Source organism: Protopterus annectens, chromosome 4.part0, assembly GCF_019279795.1.
Source record: "Protopterus annectens isolate FY-2018-M chromosome 4.part0, PAN1.0, whole genome shotgun sequence".
In the NCBI taxonomy this organism is placed as follows: domain Eukaryota; kingdom Metazoa; phylum Chordata; order Ceratodontiformes; family Protopteridae; genus Protopterus; species Protopterus annectens.
Window position 1 is genome coordinate 624,936,951 of NC_056733.1, and position 16,680 is coordinate 624,953,630.

General features: G+C 40.4%; 1 protein-coding gene across 1 annotated transcript in view; it reads right to left on the minus strand.

The window, feature by feature from the left end:
- The window catches only part of CIT (citron rho-interacting serine/threonine kinase), a 3,433,971-nt gene that overhangs the window by 1,328,311 nt on the left and 2,088,980 nt on the right, over positions 1 to 16,680 (minus strand). The window contains exon 31 of the mRNA XM_044069760.1: positions 10,922 to 11,083. Coding sequence (XP_043925695.1) covers positions 10,922 to 11,083 — 162 coding nt within the window. The remainder of the gene's footprint in view (positions 1 to 10,921; positions 11,084 to 16,680) is intronic.

A 16,680-nucleotide genomic window follows, 5' to 3' on the forward strand; every position in this document is an offset into this window, starting at 1 on the left:
ATTATTTTAATTGCTAGAAAATGCAGGCACTACTACAGTATTTTACAATTTTATATATCTATTTGATACATACAAGCATGTGTCTATGTTTAATGAATGTTCACACACTGTATATAGCTATGCAAGCTATGTATATATGCTCTGCTTCTAAATGATGCTTATGCAAGCTATCAAAAAGCTTCTTTCATGTATGCATATTTACCAATATTTTGTATTCCTTCAGACATGTAACTGAATTTTATATACATGTCAAAACTAGTGTCAAATGTGGAACTCTTCTCCCTGGGCCTCTGCTGAAAAAGGGTTTTATCCCAGTAGGACTTTCCCTATAAACAAAGGTATATGAATAAATAAATAAATAAATATCCACATAAACTCTACTAAAAACTCTACCAGAGCTAGTCTTTTACTTAGGGCTCCTCTATTCCTTTCTCTTTGCCTATATACATGGAAATAAATCCCTTGTAGGGAAGGGCAAGTGTCTAACTTGCAGTCCAAACTTATGCTCGATCATATTTCACTCTATTCATAGGTTCATACTAGGCTATCTGCCCTAGGGCATTTATAAGCCTAGCCAGAGTGTGTGTGGCTTTCACCACCCCTTAGGATGAGAATACTATACCCATTAGTTTGCTGTGCCTCTGTCCAGCAGTGATACAGAGATGATTCCCGGGGTAAACCTACGATCTCCCATCCACTCGTCAAGATTTCTCTTGAACAGAGTCAGTGAGGGGCTCTGCCTCACATGGACTGGGATTCTGTTCCATAGTGTAGGGAGTCTCTGGGTGATGAATCTGTCCCTCCAGCACGTCCTATTTATATCCGTGTTGAGGTTTAAGTCTCTTGCTCTCGTGGCTCTGGTGGATTTGGATTTTTTGAGGTGGAGCATGTCCATTAATTCCGGGTTGGACATGGCCTTGTATGTCAGGCACAGATCACCTCTGAGCAGACGGTATACGACTGAATAGAGCTGGAGTTTCTTCAGTCGGGCATCGTATGACATATGTTTGAGCCCCTTTATCCTTTTGGTGAGGAACTTCTGGGGTCTTTCCAACTGCTGCAGGTGTCGGGTAAGGTACATTCCGAATGGGGCGTTGTACTCAATCATTGGTCTGATAAGTGAAGAGTACAGGAGTACAATGACCTCTCCTGATCTGGATGTGAATCCCTTCATGATCAGGTGGGCAATGTAGAAGGTCTTCCTAACCACTTTGGCAATGTGAGTGTCAAAAGAGAGGTTACTGTCAACTTGGGTCACCAGGTCCCTGATAACGTCTTCCGTGTTTAATGGATTACCACCTATGTGGTAATTAGGGGTTACCTTGTTTTTCCCAAAGGGTATGACTATACATTTTTTGGCATTTAGCTTAAGGCCATGGCTCTGGCACCAGTTATCCATTTCTATGAGACCTCTCTGGAGGATGTCTGTGTCTGATGGAGTGTCAATTATGGTGCCCAGTTTGCAGTCATCTGCAAATTTTGTCAGCCACAATCCCCCTATGTTTGCCTGCACTTCAGAAAAATAAATGCCGAACAAGAGGGAGCCCAGGACTGAGCCCTGTGGGACACCGCTCGTGACCGGCTTAGAGTCTGACATGGCACCAGCAACTCTAACCCTGTGTGTTCTGTCCTTGAGCCAGTTTGAAACCCATCTTGTGACATATGGGTTTACATCTAAGCTGGTGAGCTTTTAAGTTCCATTCTCTAGTTATTTGCTCCCAATAACTTGGTCCCTTTGCCAGTTTTCTCCAGTAAATTCCAGCCCCTTCTTGCCTATTTTCTGTACCCCTACTTGCAGTCATCCCTACTGACAAATCCTCCTTTTTCCATTTGTGCACTGACTTTGACTTAGTTCTTAGAATACTTCCTACAACTTTATGAATATAATATTTCACATAGTGACTGTTATTCTCTTTTAGGATCTGCATCCAAAATCTAACTCACCTCATATTTCTTGAACTCCCCACCACTTCATTATTGTCCCTTTCCACTTTGATTTATAACCTTCTGCTTGTTTTATGTATATGAACCCTAACTGCATAACTCTAAAATATCCAAACAAATTGAGTAATTCTAACTACCTTGTTCTCTAGGTATTTATTTATTTTACATTTGTTAACTGCGTAGAGTCTGGCTGGTTAAGTAGCCCGTTTTCAGCAGAGACCCGGGGAGATAAGCTCTATAACAACAGTACAAAAAGACTACAAAAAAAAATTTAAAAGATTTACAAACAATATACAAAAAGTTTGACAGTTGTCAGCAATCACAATTTACAAAAAGGGAATGTAAAACAGAAAACATTACATTTCTTACGCCTTACTACAGACAGTAATATGAAACTCATTAGATATAAAACTAAAACCTATTGTGGTATTTTCATTTGGTAGACGTAGGACAAGAGGATAGCAGAATAGAAAACATTTGATCGAAGGCATGAGAAACTAGCCAGGAGTATTACAGGAGCATAGCCATTGTTGAATAAGGAATTCCTTCCGGAGTTTTTTGAAGCTATGACGATCTGTGTTTTTTTAAGATATTCTGGGGCAATAGGTTCCACTGTTTGGCTACTTTGAAGGAGAAGAGAGTGTCACCAAAGTAATTATGGGACTTTGTAACCTTGAGTATAGGTTTCTCAGATGATCAACTTAACCCACTTAATTGTTGCCCTCTTCCCCTCCCAAATAAATTCCTTCAAATCCTTATTAATTATTGTCCACAACTTCTCCTAGTGGACAATAATATGCCTGACCGTATATAAAGCTAAAGGGACAAAAAACATGTTCACTGCTTGTATCTTACTATCTATAACCAAAATAAGAGCTTCCAGTTTCTCAGTTTTTGTATTTCCTTTTGTTTAGTCTCTCTCCACATATCCTTTGGTGCTATAACCAAATCTATTTTTAAACCATACACCTAAATACTTAATTTTATCATGTCCCCATAAATATGTATATTGCTGAACCATTTCATGTATGGGTATATAGTTTACCGCTATAGCCTTTGCTTTATCTTCATTAATTTTTTACGTAAAATGAGTTAAAGCTGTCTCAAAATGTTTCCACAATAATGAAATGTCCTCTTCTGGATTTATCAAGTACAAAATAATACCATCTGCAAATAAAAATAACTTTTCTTGAATACCATACCAATCATATCCTCAAATTTGTGAGTCCCTTATTTTCTTTCTCAATGACTCTAAATATAATGCAAACAAAGAGGAAAGAGGACACCTCTACCTGGTTCCTCTGTGCAAACATCCAAGAAGAACCCTCCCACCTTAATTCTTGCATGTAATCCTTCATATAATCACCCTAATTAATCCTATTATTGTATCAGGGAATGCAAATGCTTCCATTACCCTACTTATAAAATCCCAGCTTACTCTACTGAATGCTTTCTCTGCATCAAGACCCACCAACAACAGTAGTATTTTCTTACATTCTGCTTCCTACTGGACCATCATTGTTCTATTAAAGTCAAGTGTTCACCTCCCCTCCACAAAAAAAAATATTGATCTATATCTATCAATTTTGGCAACACCTTTTTCATTCTTTTAGCTGATATAGATAAGCCTTTCATAAATCATGATTTAAAACTGAAATGGAACTATATGAAGCTGGCTTGGGTGGATCTTAATCAGTTTTGGGTAATAACAGCCACCACAACTTTCTTCCAAAATGCTGGTCCTTTCCTTCTTTTTAAAATAGTGTTAAATAAAATCAAATAGTTCTTTATCACTTAATTCCCTGTTAACTTTCAAAGTTCCACAAAGAATACCATCTGCTCCTGCAGACTTCCTTGCAGATTGATGACATCACTATTTTTATCTCATTTCCTAGCTCAACTACTAGTTGTTGAGCCACATCTTCCTCTAACCTTGGCATAATTAAGTCTTCCATAAATATTCCCATTTTTGCTCTTTCTTGGTTTTCACATTGTTCTGGCTTTATACAAATTTTCATAAAATTTTAAAAATGTCTCTAATACCCCTATATGATCTTGAGTTATTTTTCTTGTCATTGGCTTCCGTATGTTTCCAGACAGCCCTTTCTACTTTCTGATTCCTAGGTTGGTGTGCTAAAAGTTTTTTGCGCTTTGGAGTTCTCAAAAATAGTTACTTAAAAGCAATCTTTTTAAACTCATGCATATTATCCAAATACACCCTTATTTCCCCTTTAGTACTCTGCAATTGCTCCTGTTTTTGTTATGTCAAATTCCCTTTATTCTGTAATACTTTAATAGGGTTTATCAATGTCTTATTCCCTCTCCAGGAGGTAGCACTTCTATATAAGCAGTATTTTCTTTTTTCAGCTCTTTTGCTCTCTTTTTGCTAGATTTTTGTCATCTACTTAATCATTTCTAGAAAGGTATTATGTTGTTGGGTATAAGAAGTACACAATTTTTCTTACTGAGGCTGGAGGGCTAAAAACCCTGACCATTTAGCTTCATGCAGATGGAGGCTAAGCTTATTGCATTATCGGCCAAATACTCATTTTAGTGGGAGAATCTGGAGTCAAACTGCAAGGAAAGGAAACGATAATCACAAAGGTGGAAATGCAGGCATAAGAACCCTAATACTTAGAGCATAAGATTGATGGAAGAGGTAAAATTAAGAGGGATGGCTTTACAAAACCAGGAAAAAATGGGGGAAAAGTGGAGGAAGTGTAGTAAATGGTAGTTAAGTGAAGAAAATGGAAGAAAAGTAAGGGAGACCACAAAAGGGACTAAAGTTACCACAATCGATGACAGGGAGTGAAAAAAAGGAAGTAGAACATCATTACTGATGACATAATGAAAAATGTGGTACCTATGAATAATCAAGACATTTCTCAAAGAAATACTCATCAATCAGAACTGAGTGATAAAAAAACTGTCCTACAATCTTCCCATACCAATAGAAAAAAACTGCATTTATTTTATTTATTATAGGGAACAAGCCCCCCACATCCTCCAATACACTAACTTCATGGTTGTGCAAAGAAGCTCACAAAACCAGTATGCAGAGGTGTCACACTAAAAAGGATGCCTAGCTAGTTGAAAAAAAATCAGCCAGCTATGACTGAGATGTAAGCACCTAAACTGGTACTCATCAAGAAATTGTACGATAAATATGAAAAAAAAATGCAATAGCACTAAACATGAAATCTGGACTGGAATATCATCTCATAGGTAAGTACTAGGTTATCAGCCCTAGGGCCTATACAAGCCTAACCAAATGAGTTCCCTGGCTTTTGCCACTCAAGAAAATTATTTTCCTATGCCGCTGTCGAGCAGAGCCACAACAGTTATTCCCGGAGTGAATTTCCTATCACCCATCCAATTGTCAAGATTTCTCTTAAAGAGGGCTAATGAGGAGCTTTGCTTGACATGAATGGGCAGCCTATTCCAGAGCAGGGGAAGTCTGTGGGACAGGAATCTATCCCTCCAGCATATTGTATTTATTGTGGTGACAAGATTTAGGCCCCTGCAGTGTGTGGCTTGGAGAGATTGGGATTTCTTTAAGTGTAGCATGTCCATCAGGTCTGGGTTAGACATGGCTTTGTACGTTATGCAGAGGTTGCCTCGGAGTAGGCAATATATAATGGAGTAGAGCTGGAGTTTTTTGAGACAGTCAGCGTATGGCATCTGTTTGAGGCTGGTAATCCTCTTAGTGAGATATTTCTGTGGCCTTTCCAGCTGTTGCAGATATCTTGCAAGGTACAAGCCAAATGGGGCATTGTACTCTATGATGGGTCTAATAAGGAATGAGTAGAGAGGAATGTAGACCTCTCTTTTTCTGTAGGAGAACTCCTTCGTGATCAGGTGTGCCACCTAGAAGGATTTCCTGACTACTGTGGCTACATGATTATCAAAGGAGAGACTACTATTCACCTGTGTCCCAAGGTCTCATCACACTTTCGGTGTTTAGTAGGCTACCGCCTATGTAGTAGCTCATGGGTATGGTATTATTCTCAAAGGGGATGACAATGCACTTCTTGGCACTGAGCTTTAGGCCATGACTTTGACACCAAGCGTTAGTCATAGTGAGGCATCTTTGTAGAATGTCCACATCTTTAGGTGAATCAATTATGGCTCCTAGTTTGCAGTCGTTTGCAAATTTCATTAGCCAGAGACCAGCTGTATTTGCCTGGACTTCAGAGAAGTTGATACCGAACATGAGAGGACCCAGGACCGAACCCTGTGGTACTCCGCGTGTCACAGGACAGAACCCTGTGGTACTCCGCATGTCACTGGTCTGAAGTCGGATTTGGAGTCGGCTACTTTCACTGTGTGGGTTCTGCTACTGAGCCAGTTGGTCACCCATCTTGTGACATAGGGACTTATGCCTAGTCCAATGAATTTATCTATAATAGCAGAGTGGGGGATGGTGTCAAAAGCCTTGGCTAGGTAAAGATAGGCCGTGTACTGCCTTACCCTTGTTTACGGCTCTAGTGACTGCTTCTAAGAAGTCAATCAGGTTTTGGAGGCATGATCAACCCTTTACAAACCCAAACTGAGTGGGGTCCAGAGTTTGGAGGTTACATATGTCTTTGTTTATAAGCTCTAGGATGATGCTTTCCATGGCCTTGCAGACCAGGCTCGTCAGGCTAATGGGGAGGTAGTTCCCAGGGTCTGGGGTGGCACCCCCTTTGTGGAGTGGGATAACTGTCACTGTGTGCCATTCCTTAGGTACAAAGCCTGAACTGAGGCTATGGTTGAACATGGTATTTGGATGGGATGGCAGTTCATTCTGTAGTTCATGCAGAATGCAGCCTGGGATGTTGTCCGGTCCCATAGATGCTGTGTTCTTGGCTTTGAAGAGTGCAGTCTTCACCTGTGCGATCATGATTTCAGGGGGTTTGCAATCATCTGGCATGGGGATGGGCCCTTTGGGGGGTGCGGGGGGGGGGGTGAAGTTAGCACTGAACCTGTCTGCCAGGATGTTGGTAATATCAGTTGGTTCGGTAAATGTAGTGCCATTGTGCTGTAGTTCAGAGCAGATCCGAGTGTTGCCATTGAGATTCTTGACATAGTTGTAGAAGGCTTTGTGGTTGTCTTTAGAATCCATGGCGATTTTATTTTTGTAACTAGCTTTGGAGGACTTTATGAGGGATCTCAGCTTCTTGCTGGGGCTGACCAGGGAGTTCCTGCAGTCATGGGATTTTACTCTTTTCTGCAACAGTTTCTTCCTACTGTTGTAGAGCTTGTTTATGGCAGGGGACCGCCAGATTGGCTTCCATTTTCTGGAGGATAACGTCTTGGTTCTGTTGGGGATGCCACAGTCCATGCACTCGAGTATGTGCTTATACAGTGCATTTGTATATGATTCAGCAGTCGTGCCACTATTTTCCATCTGTGTGGGTGTAATGAAGTTTGCCACTACTGACTTAAGAAGTATGAAGTTGGCGTTGGAGAAGTTTTTTTTACTGTGGTTTCCTTAATGGGGGTGGTGGTGGGGGGGGATATGGATATCTAGGGTGATTAGCTTGTGGCTGGACCTGAACAGCGAGGGGAGCATTTATTACCCGTATTGGTAATGCCCAGGTCCAAGATGTTGCTACCCCTGGTAAGGGTATGGACAAACTGGTTCAGGGCGTTGGAATTAATGAATTCCAGAAAACATTGGGCATATAAGTTAGTACATGAGCAGTTTTCCCAGTTGATGGAGCGGTAGTTGAAATCTCACAAAATTAGGATATTGGGTTGTATTATCCAGTATATTGAGAAACATGGAGTGGGCGTCCTGGGGCATGGCGGGGAATCTGTAACACGCTACAACCTGAATTTCAGTCTTGCCCAGTGTTAATTGTACTTGGATAATTTCGGAGGCATTAAGTTGAGCAACTAGCCTGGAGGTGTGGATATTCTTTATGAATATGGACACGCCTCCTCCTTTAGTATTTCGGTCCGGATTGGGTGGCCGAAAGGTGTGGTAAGAATTGTAGCCTGGTAATGCAGGGATGTTCTCTGGAGCCTTAAACCAGGTCTCTGTCACTGCACAGATGTCGATGTTCTCCATCTTAAGGAGAGCCTCGGGTGTGTACATTTTGAGGTTTAGACTTCTAGCACTGAGTAGCATTACCCTTAGATTTCTCTTGTTTATGTCTACTATGGTTGGTGTGTTTGACGTTTGAGCCTTGCCTTAAAAAGGCACTATAGGGGCAGCAAGATCCTTATCCGGAATCCCAGCGGTGACAGGTGCAGGCCATCTTTGCAAAGCATCGTGACCTGTTGATCATGTCACCCCAAGCAGACAGATACTGGATCCCCTTGGAATGACACCAGAATCTTAGCCAATTGCTCAGGTCAACCATTTTGTCCTTGTACTGTGGCATCATTCTGGGCGATGGCACAATGCTACTCGGGGCTAGTGTCACACCTGCCTGGGCCACATGGTCAGAAAGCTCCTCCATGTCTCTCTTCATGTAGTCCAAGGGAGGTACGCCTCAGGTCATTCACTCCAACATGGACAATGACGGAGTCATACTTGTACTTGTGGAGTGACCTTAATGCGTGCATTATATGATGGATCCTGGCACCCGACAGGCAGCTGATGGTGACTTTCTCCCTGTTCAGCCTGGTGAGGGGGACTTCCGTGTGCCTAACTATAGAGTCGCCAATGACTAGTGTGCTGGGTACGTTGTTTTGTCTTATGGGCTGAGGTTGAGTGGTACACTGATTTTGTGGGCTATGTGTCATTCGGGTAGTGTTGGGGTGGTGGTTGCTTGCTTTTCAGCTTTGGAGGTCTCTGTTGTTTGGGCTGATTTTTTACTGAGAACCTCCTTGAATGTAGGTGTGTGTTTTGTATTACTATGTGTGGGTTTGGGAGGTACAGGTTTTGATGGACTATGTGTTGAGTGCGGTGTGGTGTTAACCTTCTCCTCTTGACTGTCTAGTCCATTCTTGGATTGAGAAAGCTTGGCTTCCAGTTTGGCTATACAAGTGCATCTCTCACAGTGTTGGATGGTAGGAGGAGAGGGTTATCAGTATACATGAGGCAATTGCTACATTGGCCCGAGATGCCCAGATTCATCAGGTGGACAGGAGAAAACACCAGGAGCTGACTCTTGGACATGCCTGGTTAGTGCTTATTAATTTAAGTTCTAAGAGCTGATTTCCTCTTGATTAGTGAGGAAAGTTGAGTGCTGCAGTAATTTGTAGATTATTTAGTGCTTGCAGCGAGAGTTGGACAAGTGCAGAGCACCAGGAACAGTTATGAGTGCTAAAACTAAAAGACTGGCTTGTTCAAGGGAACAGAAACAGTTTTGAGTGCTAAAACTAGAAGACTGGCTAGTTCAAGAGAACAGAAACAATTCTGAGCACTAAAACTAGAAGACTGGCTAGTTCTAAGGGAGAATCTGAAGAGTTGACTTTCTGGCACGGGAATAGTTTAACCGCAATTAAATGCCATTGCACGGTGTGCAAAACCGCACAAATAAGGGTTTTTAAACAGAAAGATGAAAGGAATAGAAATAGTCCAAAATGGCCAATAAAAATACAGATTCTGAGCTGAAACCACTCCTCCAGGCAACAGATAGGCTGTCTCAAAGCTTGCCACTCTCACTGATTAACAAAGAAGCTTCCCTCTATCTCAGAAAGGCTTGGGCAACACAGAAATTTACAAACAGCTCAGAATTCAGCAAAATCTGAAAAACGAGTACAGGGATAGGATTTTTTTTATTTTTTTTCTTCAAAAGTTAGAGCAGATACAAGTGCTGGAATTAGCTGGTGGAAACAGGAGGACTAAATGTGTCATGTACTGAAAATATGAAAAAAAACCCCAGAAAACAGTACAAGTAGTAAAATAATTTCCCAGTGTCTCTGATAAATGTATCCCAGTAAGTACAAATGACACATTCGTTTCCTACTGAAGACAGTGTTTACCTTTAGTTATCAATGCACTTGTGTGCCGTAGGGAAGGGGAGGCAGCATGTAGTGCTCAGAAATCTGTCATATGAGTGCTGTCTGGTGAAATGAATATTCTTGTATGTTTTACATGGTCACTTGGAATGTTAAGAAAATTAGCAAAGTCCAGAATTTTTCAGGAATTACAAACAGCATACAGTAGGTTTCTTGTAATCCACAGCTGGGGAGGAACAGTTAATGAAATGGTATATACCCAAAATATGTGATGTAATAAGATGAACAAAGATTAAAAATATTCTATAATCAACAATGTGCAATAGAACAGTCACCGCAAAGTCAACAATGTCTGCTTCTCTAGAACTCTATACATTTCTTAGCAATCTGATGACTCAGTCAGGTTGTTAGTGAACCCCAGATATCCACTGGAGTTAGCCCTGCAGTGAGTACATCCCAAAATGTCCATCAGGATATGACATCAGGCAACTGGCTACTCAGCTGCATCCCATCAGAAAAAGACCATTTTACTCTTGGGTTGTTGGTCATGTTTGGGTTACCATAGGCAAATAGTCATCAGGCCACTTAAACACATGCAAGACTTGCATAAAGGTAATCTCTGGTAAGACAAGACTGTTGGAGAGTAACAGCAGGTTTCAAAACTGGCTTAAGCAGCCTGGTAGTGAAAATGTAGTGTTTTGCAAAGCCAGAAGAAAGTATATAATCTAGCTTGTTCAGCACCTCAACTGGCAAAAAGGAAAAAAAAAGGAGTTAGATTAACTCATAGAATGTAAAAATTAATATTTCCAATGGCACCAACCAAAGCTCAGTTACAGCAAGCTCCACGGAGCACCTGTTAAGATGTAGCTTAAAAACATACAGAGCAGAAGGAAATATAAAACTGCTATATCAGATAAAATTACTATCCACTGCACTCCTCACAATGTTAAAAATGTTGTCTCTGCACTAAGATAATCTAAGATATCATTCAGTGTCAAAATGTTATCGAAGTATTATTTTTTTTAATCTCCTTCTAAAAATTCAGTACTGAAACCCTAGTTATGTACAATGTTTTACTTACCATCAGATGATGTAGACTCTTTTCTGCGACTGGTAGGTGGTGCCAGCAGGCTGATAGGGTGGGGCTGACGTTCTGGAGATCGAACAATTGCCGACATAATAATCTGTTGCCTGGCAGTGGCTGGTGTGGATGGGGCATGCTCAGATGATTTATGGTGTGATACTGTAAAAGCATAAAACTATGTTTAAAGTTGACATGTAAGCAAGATACCTTAACAAATCAGCATTGCATTTCTTTTTTCATTTGTTATTTGAGAGGATGAGCTTAAACATAATTACATTTATTTCACTGTATGCAGATATTTTGACTGAGCTAGTGACAAATTTCAGTGCTTCAACTTAATAGCACCAATTTGTTTTTATACACCAAACACATTATACAGGCAAAATGAAGTCAGAAATATCAGTTCAAAAAATAAATAAATAAATACATTAAATCAATCAATAAATAAATTAAATTGAGCAATCAATTAAGAAATGAAAATATTTTTTTCCATGGTGGTGGACAGAGGGTTCTATAATATCTAACTACTGGCTTCATCTTTCTTCTCCCGAGTGACTTACTAGTTTCTCCACTGGAGAAAGAGCCCTCCATGTCCACTCACCTTCAGATGGAGGTTAAAGCTGGGTATTAGGAAGCATAACAGTTTGCTAATTCTGCATTACGTCCAATTCCCACCTTTTGGTAAGCTTGTGTTTTACACAACTGCTGCTCTTGGTAGGGGCATGCATGCTACCTTGTATGAGCAAATGCCTGGCTAAGACCAGCTAAGGCTTACATTGTTAAAGATGTAATCATGCCAGCAGAAATAGTTGCTCCTGACAAAATTGTGGAAGAAGGGAAAAGTATTAAAAATTGGGGACAATGTGTGCTTTTGGAAAATGATTATTCACAGTACACCAGGCAGAAGAGAAGTAAGCTTATTTCAGCAATCAGATAATGCTGAGAGGCAGGCTTGAGATTCAAGTTGACGTATTCAGCTTTCTTTAGAATATTTTTTCTTGGAGGATCAAAACATTTATGAATGCAGAACAAGCTAAGAAGGAAATAAGTACAACCAAAAAGGCTGAGCCAGCAAGCAGAAAGGAGTGTGCTTTTCATTCTTATAACTATAAAGCCCATATGAAGACTTTGCCACTGAACCTTTCCCACTGTTCTACACAAAAAATGCTTTGGCAAAAGAAAAAAGTGCAAGTTGGCAAGAAGAATCAGGAGTAGCTTGGACCTGGACCAAAGACTGGTGATGGGAGATGAAAAGGATCAGGAAGACAAAAAACAGTGTGAAATTAGTGAACAAAAGGGAAACCATGTAAACCATCAATCACATTAGAGTCAGGAGAAGACATCTGATATGTGGTTTTGCAAGAAGTGTTTAAGAAAATACTAAGCCATTGTATATAATCACTTTGTTTTTTTTTATAAATGTTTCCTAACTTCTGCGTAAGCCATTGTATAGAATCACCTTTTTATTATTGTTTCCTAACTTCTGTGTATATAATCACTTTTTTATTATTGTTTCCTAACTTCTGTGTAATCTATGCAAGTATGACTATGTGGAGTTTTTTCCCCAGGCCTCCGCTGAAAATGGACATGTATCCAGTTAGACTATCCCGGTAAACAAATGTAAAACAATTAAATAAAAACTGACATCTTGTGTACCGAGTTAAATGGTGTGTGAATTGTATAACATATATCCCACTTTATTTTATTAGGACTAAAGAAGTAACTGTGAAAAAGAAAAGTTGTTTAATATCTTACCATAACCTTAGATGCCATTCTCTTCTGTATGCTGCAGTATTTACAACATAGGGGAGTTCGCCTCTGGTGGACTCGTATATCTGGCCAATATACCAAAGTCAGAATGCTACTGCAAGGTACGTGCGATGGCGCATATTACTCTACGTACATCAGCCATAAAGAGACATTGGGTATAAAGCGGATGTCAGCAAATATCTACTTCAGAACTGAACGCCACTAAGCACCAGCCTGATAGTCAGAAATGTGTAACCAGGGACCAGGCAAGCATCAGTGGGAAGGCAGGGGGGAGGAGCAACACTGCAGCATATAGAAGAGAAGGACATCTAACATTATGGTAAAATTTTGCACAACTATTCTATGTCTTTCTATTCATATGCTGCAGTATTCATAACATGAGGGAGAATGCAAAGCTCATGCAGAGGAGGAATTAGCAGGAGCAGAAATATTTTCCACAAAGCCATGGAGAATAGCTCTGGCAAACCCTGGTCTGGACCTGGAAATTACATCCAATTTATAGTACTTGATGAAGGTATGAACAGAGGACCAGGTAGCTGCCTCCAGGATGAGGCTGTATCCAATCCTTTAAAGAAGGCCCCAGAATAGGACATTGCCATAGCAGTGTGCGCCCTTGCAGGGAAGACAGATGCTTTCCATTGGCCGAGTAGCAGAAAGAGATGGTTTTAGAAATCCATGAAGAAATAGTTTGCTTGGAAACAGGATGACCCAGGGCAGGCCCTTGTGTGATAGGAGGCAAACAACCTGTCAGACTTATGGATAGGCTTAGTTTTGCACAAGTAGTATCCGAGTTGTCTATGAACATCCAAGGTGTGGAGAAATTTCTCTTTGTAGGATTGGCGAAATGTGAAGAAGGTAGGAAGATTGATAAGGTGGATTCAGGGATAACTCATTAACCACCTTGGGCATGAAGGACAGGTTAGTCCGAAGAGAAACCCTGTCACTATGAAAGACAGTGAAGGGAGAAGAGGCCATAAAGACTTGCAGCTCAGAAAATCCTTCTGGCAGAGGTAACAGCCACTAGGAGAATCGTTTCCCTTGTGCAGTGTTGCAGGGAGAATGACATTCCTGGCTCAAAGGGGGCTAGGGTACATTTTTTCCAGGGCAAAATTTAGATCCCAAGGAGGAGGCACTGGTTACCTTGGTTGTCTAATGTGAAGGATGTCTTTTAGGAACAGTTTAATTTCCAACCTGGAAGCCAAGGGAGGAGACATAGATAAACATGCTGAGATGGTAGACAGATGTGCCTTGACTGAGGAATATGACAAGTCACTCTTCATTAATTTACACAGATAAGAAAAAAACACTAGCACCTCTACAGACAGTAGCTGCAAGTGCTTTTTAAGGCATCAGAAAAGAAAACCTCTTCCATTTGAAGACATAGGACTTCCCAGTAGTGGGTTTTTTGGCCTCCTGCAGAACTTGTAACACGTCCTCAGTATAAAGGTGTCTACAGGGAATTAAACTCCTATCACCCATAAGTAACTAGGGTTGACATTTGTGGATGTACTAATTTTCCCTTGTCCTATGTGAGTATGTCCATCCTGTGGGGTAACTTGTGGTGATTGCCCTTGGCTAAATGTATGAGAAGGGGAAACCAATACTGTCTTGGCCAAAAGGGGGTCACCAGCAAGATTTTTGGTTGCTCCCTCTGAGTTTTCAGCAGAACCTTCTGAATGAGTGGGAAGGGGGGAATGCATACAAAAACATCCCCTTCAATGAAAAAGATCCTGGAATCCTGGCACAGTACTTGGGAAGCTGTCTGTTCATGGGGGAGCACAAAGATCTATCTGAGGGATACCCCACTGATGAACAAGATCCAGAAACACATCCTTGTTCAACATCCACTTATGGGATTGAGTCATGGACCTGTCATCACATTCTGAGATGAGGGAATGTAAATAGCCTGGAGGGAAACCTGATTCGACTGGGTTATCTCCCAAGCGTATAATGCCAGTCTGCAGAGAATACAAGACTTTGTCCCTCCCTGCTTGTTGATGTACCAGAGGACTGTGGTATTGTCTGTGAACTACCTTAGAACCCCTTGTGAAATCTTCGACTCTGTGTACAGATCCTGGTTGGGTGAAAGTGGATGAAGGAGTAGGCCTGGATTTCTGGAGACCTAGAAAATCTACCACTCTAACTCCTTTATTAAACAGGGTAGGAGGGGGACAACACATTCTAGAGGGTAAGAGTGTTGTTTCCAAACTGTTCTCAGGAACCACTGAAATTTCCTCATGTGTAGTCTGGCAAATGGAAGCACTGGAATAGTTGAGGCCATGAACCCCAGGAGACGGAAGAACTCCCTGGTGTTCAGGGACTGAAGTGGTATTAGGTCCTGGAAAGAGGAGGTGAGAGACCGTATCTTTTTTTGGGGTAGACAAGCTATCATTGTGTCTGTTAGAATCCTGCACCCCAGGAAGACATGATCCTGGGATGGGATCAGGGAAGACTTTTGGAGGTTGATGGTAAACACTAGCCCTCTCAGAAGGGACATTGCTTAGGAAAGATTGTCTAGGAGTAGTTCTGGAAATGGGGCCTGGAGGAGCAGGTCGTCCAAATATGGAAATATCTGTATGTCCTATAACGGATGCTAAACATTTTGTGAATACCCTTGGTACTTTACTATTTAGTTTTTTGTTTGAGGGTTTTCGCTAAAGCAAGAAGTCTTGAAAAACGTGAACATGGAATATAAATGGCAGGTTTATAGGCAACCTATTAAAAACAATTACAATTAACTGCTTCTTTCAGAGTGAATTAAATACTGTTTTCAAAAAACTGCACAAAAGTCAAACAAAAAACTAAATAAATTTTCAGAACTCTTTCATCCCCTTCAAATGTAGAACAGACACACAAAACTAAGTTTATTTTCAATAAGGAAGGGTAACAGAGTGGAATGAGGCTATGCAAGCAGTATGGACTCCAGCTTATAGATTGCTTTCCCTACCAGGGAGGGAGTGATAGAGTAGAAGCAAACAGAAAGTAGTAAGGTAGTGCTAAGTGAAAGACCAGCTTTTGTAGACTTTGTATCTAGAACAAATGATGTTAAAAAAAGGCATAAATACAAGGGTGTATAAAGACTGTATGATAAGTATATGAATCAATCAAAAGAGGTTTGAAAAGAGAATGGAAAAACAAGTTGCAAGGTAATAATGGGAAGAAAACTGTGTGGCTACCAAGGTTGCAAGAAAGTCCAGGAGGTTTATAATTTTTGCAAGGAAGCACATGCAATGTATTCTTATATTCCAAGTATATATTCGAAATGTAACAAGTTGGTGGATCTTAAAAATTCCCTAGAGAGCACTTTGACAAACATGTTGGGAGAACAAATGGTAGTAATTAAGAAAAATGACTTCTGAATTGGGGTACTGGATCTGAATTGCCTAGACATAGTAAGGTCTTACTAAGTTTGATGCACTTAATGGCCACAAAAGTGACTACAAGAAAATGGAAATTAAAATCTAAACCAGCTGCAATAAAAGCAGTGAATATTTTAAATGAGATAAAAAAATGAAGGTGGGATCTTTTGAAAAGAAAAGGAGTAAATTTCATATAAGTAAATGCAATTTGTTGGAAAAATACATAGACAACAACATCAAGGAGGAGGAGTGAGGTTTAAATAAATGCAGGAACTGAGCAATTGATGTAATAAGAGCAACTAAAAATTCTGAAAAGAAAACATGTATACTGAATAACAATAATAATGGAAACTATTATTAAGGTTTGTTTTCTTTTCTATTACTGTGGCAACACAAAAGAAAAAATGTTGACATTAGTGTTGATCACCAAAATGTACGTGAAATCTCTGGTTCCAGAATAATCATCTACTTGAACAGTAAGGTAACCTTAGCAAGCCAAGTGGCCCTGGGAAGCCTCCTCTACTTCTGACACCTATTATATATTGTGATTATTACTTCATCAAGCTCCTACACTCTGCCTACTTGTAAAACTTGGAGGAAGCAATTAAGGTCTGCTGACCTCTGTTT